Source organism: Apis dorsata, unplaced genomic scaffold (genome assembly GCF_000469605.1).
Source record: "Apis dorsata unplaced genomic scaffold, Apis dorsata 1.3 scaffold_137, whole genome shotgun sequence".
Classification (NCBI taxonomy): domain Eukaryota; kingdom Metazoa; phylum Arthropoda; class Insecta; order Hymenoptera; family Apidae; genus Apis; species Apis dorsata.
The window spans coordinates 675,905-681,546 of record NW_006263429.1 but is presented as its reverse complement, the minus strand read 5'-3'; the positions used below and the strand labels follow the sequence as shown (position 1 = coordinate 681,546).

The 5,642-nt window shown below is 20.7% G+C and overlaps 1 protein-coding gene across 4 annotated transcripts in view; it reads right to left on the bottom strand.

The window, feature by feature from the left end:
- Positions 1 to 353: 353 nt before the first annotated feature.
- The window catches only part of LOC102673676 (two pore calcium channel protein 1-like), a 15,548-nt gene continuing 10,259 nt past the window's right edge, over positions 354 to 5,642 (bottom strand). Inside the window, exons 1-13 of one of the 4 annotated variants that reach the window (XM_006613245.2) lie at positions 5,119 to 5,468; positions 4,496 to 4,710; positions 4,194 to 4,358; positions 4,008 to 4,133; positions 2,760 to 3,067; positions 2,384 to 2,664; positions 2,044 to 2,262; positions 1,846 to 1,962; positions 1,428 to 1,767; positions 1,250 to 1,347; positions 1,046 to 1,111; positions 717 to 823; positions 354 to 634 (exon numbers count right to left, since the gene is read on the bottom strand). In XM_006613245.2, coding sequence (XP_006613308.1) covers positions 395 to 634; positions 717 to 823; positions 1,046 to 1,111; positions 1,250 to 1,347; positions 1,428 to 1,767; positions 1,846 to 1,962; positions 2,044 to 2,262; positions 2,384 to 2,664; positions 2,760 to 3,067; positions 4,008 to 4,133; positions 4,194 to 4,358; positions 4,496 to 4,710; positions 5,119 to 5,221 — 2,385 coding nt within the window. In that variant the 5' untranslated portion in view covers positions 5,222 to 5,468 and the 3' untranslated portion in view covers positions 354 to 394. Of the gene's footprint in view, positions 635 to 716; positions 824 to 1,045; positions 1,348 to 1,427; positions 1,768 to 1,845; positions 1,963 to 2,043; positions 2,263 to 2,383; positions 2,665 to 2,759; positions 3,068 to 4,007; positions 4,134 to 4,193; positions 4,359 to 4,495; positions 4,711 to 5,118; positions 5,534 to 5,642 lie in introns of those variants that run through there. The other 3 variants (XM_006613243.2, XM_006613242.2, XM_006613244.2) reach the window with 3 other exon arrangements.

Below are 5,642 nucleotides of genomic sequence, written 5' to 3'. Positions count from 1 at the left end.
AATATATATATATAATATATATATAATTATTTAAATATAAATATAATTATTTTGAAGAAAATTAATTTTATTATTGACAAATTTAATGAAGCTGTATTTATGAAAAAAATTTATTGTAATGAGATCATATTATTATAATGTTTTTAATAAATAAATAATTTTAATAAAATTATTTGTTTCTATTATATCAAAACATAATTCGAAATAAAAGAATTTTATTCTTATATTATAATTAAATATATTATCGATTTCTTTTTACTTTATGCTTTTGGTCAAAAGTTTCATTATTATATACACATATAAACTTTTATATTATAAATTTTTAATACTTGTTTTAATATATTGTGAACGAATGCAATATGATAATAAATGCAAATTTAATTTATTATGACAATTATACAACATTTGATGTATTACGATGTATTTGTCGAGAATTATCTGTTAATCCTATATAATCTGATTCAGAAATTGCATCTTCTCTATGATTTTCGTCTACGTTATGAGTAGTATTTGATAAAAATTGTCTTTCTGCTTGTTTTGCTTCTGCAATCCATTCAGTAATTTCATTAGTATACATTTTTCTTTGTAAAACTTCTCTAGTTCGAGGACGTGATCCAATAAAAACAGTAGTACCCTGAAATATTTTTATATGATTATAGTAAAAAATATTATATAATATATATTTAAAAAAATATATTCTACTTAAAAAAACTTACACCAACTATTAGTGAAGGCCGTAATTTTTCTAGAAGTTGGAAATCTTCTATTATATATTGCAACTCATCCCATTTTAATTCTACTTCTTCATGAAGCATTTTTTCTTCTGTAATGTTTATAGAAAATTAATAAAAGATTCAATGAAAAATATTAAATTATAATAATTGCAAAAAAAATTTAATTTCAATTCAATTTCAAAAAAATTAATTTTTTATATTATGGTTTATTTATATTATATTATATTATAATTATTTATATTATAAGAGATTATAATATAAATTAATATATATAAATATAATATAAATTAAAAATATAATAATATAATTACCATCACGTTTAGATGTTGATTTTTTATAATGTATCCTAAATCGAAATGCTTCCAAGAAACTAGATACTACAATAGTTAGAACAATCATAGTCACTAAATAAAATATCATAAAATATATTCGTGTATACATTCCAACAGTAAATGCATATGCATTCATTAGGATAAACCAGTTATTAACAACCGTTAATTCAAAAAGAGTCATACCACTAGCTATAAGATTGTCAAAAGTGTTAAGATAATAATATCCTAATGCAGTACTTTCATTAGCCGAATATTTATAAAAATCTTCAACTGTTGTGTTTCTGTATTCAAAGATATTATGATGTAATATTTAATTCAAAAATATAATTTATAAAAAAATACTATCCATGTGTACACTTACTTGCAACAATTTCGCATATTATATCCTGCAAATAATTCCATTCCAATAATCGCAAAGAAATAATATAAAACAAGCATGACTACTGCAGTAGAAGACATTAATGGAGTTAAAATTACAAGCGTGCCGAATACATCTCGATATCTCTTTTTCATCTTAAATAATCTCAATAATCGAAGTGGTCTGAATAGAACAAAAAATTTTGCTGTGGGAAAAAGACATAAAATACAAGCAGCAACAAGAGTCATTATAGATGTGCCCAAATCAAAAAGATTCCATCCAGAACTAAGGTATCGTCTTGTACCAAGTCCTAGTATTTTTATCAATGCTTCAGCAACAAATACTATAAAAAATGATTAATTTAAAAATAATATTATATATTTATGTATTCATATATTATTTAATATATACTTTTACTCACTTCCTCCAAAAAGAAAAGTATCCCAAGATGCAGCAAACAAAAGTGTACTATGAACATTATTAGCTGGCTCTAGTATCCTTATTATCATAGCAATACCATTTGCAATGATCATTATGTCTAAATGTTTTTTATAATTTTTAAAAAAATATAATAAGTTATAAATTGATATTATATAATTTATAATTTTTTTAAACTTACACATCAAAGTTTCAAAATAAGACCATCTAATAGCAGCATGTGCTCCTGTGCAGAGTATTTGCAAAGGTTGTGATGTACTGTGATACCAAGGCACAGTAGAATATTGTGGTTCCCATTGAAGTATAATAGTGTCATAAATATTTAAAAATTCTTCAATACTTAGAACTCCACTTCCAGAAGCATTTAAATGTTGATACATTAAAACAATATCTCTTATGTCTATGAAAAATTCATATAATTATATAGTTAAATTATATAGTATTAAATTTAATTTATATTATATAATTTATATTTAATTTATATTATTTTATTAACAAATTTCTATAGATATATTACATACTTTTATTTGGAGCATAATATCGCATTAATCCTTCAAATTGACGAAATCGCATTTTATCCGGACTTTGTTTAGAAACTAATAATTTAAAGGCATGTTGACATGCTTTTCTTTTATGTAAAAACAATTTTTTAAATTTATCACGTTCAGCTGCCGTAAATGTTTCATTAACTACTGCTAACATCAAATTCATCATTACGTACAACATTGTAGATAAATAAGATACAAAATATATAGCATACCATTTATTTTTTGAATATGAAGGCATCATTACATCTGGAAAACTAAATAACGAAATTATTATTAAAATCTAATCTATAATTAAAAGCATAATAAATTAAAAATATTATTAGAAATTTAATTATAAAATAATACTTACTTAGCAGTAGTAAGAAGAACAAATAAACTCACAAAACTATCTTGTAATGTAGAAAAATTTCTATTCATTTCGGAAAACATATAATATCCCAATACTGTATAAAGTGTTATGAAAAATAAAAGCAAGCCTAACATATCTAGAATTGGAGGTAATGTTAAAAGTATTTGTCTAATAAATCTTCTAACACCTCCAAAACATTTAGTATCTACTAAAAAGATAGGCCTTAGAGCGCGTGTTACACGAAAGTGTGATGACTGTCGTACTAATACTGTCATCGCTTCTAAAAACATGATGACCAATGTGATACACTGTAAAAATCATGTAAAAATATAGTTTTTATGATTATATATTGTAACATACAAAAAACTTTCATTACATAAATTTTTCATTTTATTTAAAAATGAAATAGAAATATATAAAAATATATAGCCACAAGAAATAATATCATTTTAATTAATATAATAATTTATTTTTATATATTTTCTTATATGTCTTTCTTTATTTAATATTAATACAATTTTTTTAATTTAGAATAAAATAGAAAAAGAAATTATTATTGATAAAAAATCAAACATTTGTAAATATTTAAATGCACACATTTTTGAAATATTCAAAGATATATTCAAATACAGTAGTTGAGAAAAATTATATAATAATTTTTATAAAATCCATATAATTTAGATAGTAGATATATAATTTTTATATTAAATAAAAGTATTAAGAAAATATTAATATTCTTGTTTTTTATTAAAATATAGTAATATATAATTAGTTAAAATAAAATAATATAATCATTGATATATATATATGTAATATATAATATTATAATATTGATATGTAATATTAAAATTATATATTTTAAAATTAATATATTATTTATACTTCTATAAGATCCTCTAATAAAAATATTAATATATTATAAATGAATAATTAACACAATTATCGTTATCTCATTTCATTAAAAATGTAATCTAAAATAGTCTGTAGTTGCTATGTTACTTATCTTCTCATTAATACCCTCATATTTTTTGTATCAATATTCTGAAATATATGCAACTACTATATTACAAAGTAATGGAAGAAAATTGTATTTCAATTTTATAATATTCCATTTAGAAAAGAATTATTAAATATAAATATAATTTATTATATCAAAATATAAAATATATGAGAAAGTTTATATGATATAATTGTATATCTTAAATTAAGTTCTATAAAATTTTTATATAAATTATTAAATTGTTTTACCTTCAACATTGTTCGTTTGTGTTTTAACATGGTTGACCATCCAATCCATCTTAACTTTAAAGCTAATTCTATGCCTATAATTATTAAAGCAAAAAGTTCTATAGATCCATGTATCCATACTGGTATCTAAAATTAAAATAAATAAACAATGTAACAGAAAGAAAAATTTTCTTATCAATGACTTACTTGAAACATTGGTACTGCTGGCTCTTCTGCAAGAGCTAAAATCAAAAGTATAAGGGAAGTTAATAAATCTAATCCATAATACCAATTATTATGAACTAAGAGATATGCTGGTAAATCTTCTGGATGTTTTGGATGAGAATCAAACTTTTCATTATTTCTGCCTTCCTATCAAAATAATTTTTTATAAATAATATTTTATATTTAAAATAATTATTACAAATATATTATATAGTGTAACAGAAATTATTATATATACTTTAAACTAAATAATGTTATTAATATGAAGGAGATAATATATATACCTCTAAGAATATTGCAGCTTCATGATAATTCATTTCCCAATGTAAATCATGATCTGTTAATGAATCATGTGATGGAAGTATAGCATTTTCAGACATATTTTCTCTGAGCACATCATCTGTTTCAAATTTATGAATAAAATGATCAGTCTTTATATTTTCAATAGGAGAATTTACATGATTTTCTGTAGAAGAACATGATAACATAGATCCATATTCTATAATAACAAATAAATAAAAATAAATAAACATATGTATAATAATATAAATAAACATATATAATGTAAAAATATAAAAAATATATGTAAATTTTAAATGGTAAAAAAAATAATATAAAATAAATAATATCTCTTATTATGATAATAATATTAAACATTATATATGTATATACATTCAATAATTCAAATATATTCAAATATATTCTTAATTAATAAATTAAATATATTATTATATAATTTATATCAAAAATTAAAAAATGCATATTAATTGTTAGAGTATAATTTGATGAATATTATAAGCTAAAGATGCCTAATAAAAAAATGACAATAGCAATACATAGTTGTCAAAATACAAAACTTTCATTTTATATGTATATAAAAGATAAAATAAAAGAAATTAAAACTTACTTTGACATGATCGATGCGAAATATCTTGTTCGAGTGATATATTTGCACTATCATTAAAATGTTGATAATTGCCTGAATATTCAGTAATTTTAGGAGAAGACATTTGAGAATATGTCACATGTCATATATATAAAAGAAACAATACATTTATTGTATTATAATATTTGTATATTTTGGTTAATTCTGTTCAGCGATGTCACTATTTACAACCTATGCACTGATTGGATTAGACCAAAAATATTGCTTGACGATGACAATATATGACAATATATACATATTTTTGTTTGAAAGATATTTCGCATTACAGTATTACAATATTATTCGATCTTACATTACATTTGACGTTCTAATTTATAATGCGCATGCGCATTTATAAAAAATAAACTTGTGTATACTATATATTTATTTTTCATTTTTCATATACTTTTATATTCTTCATATGTATTAAATAAATATATATAAATTTGATTATTTTATATAAAATGAAAATTATATTTTTATATCATTTTTTCTTCTAAATTAAA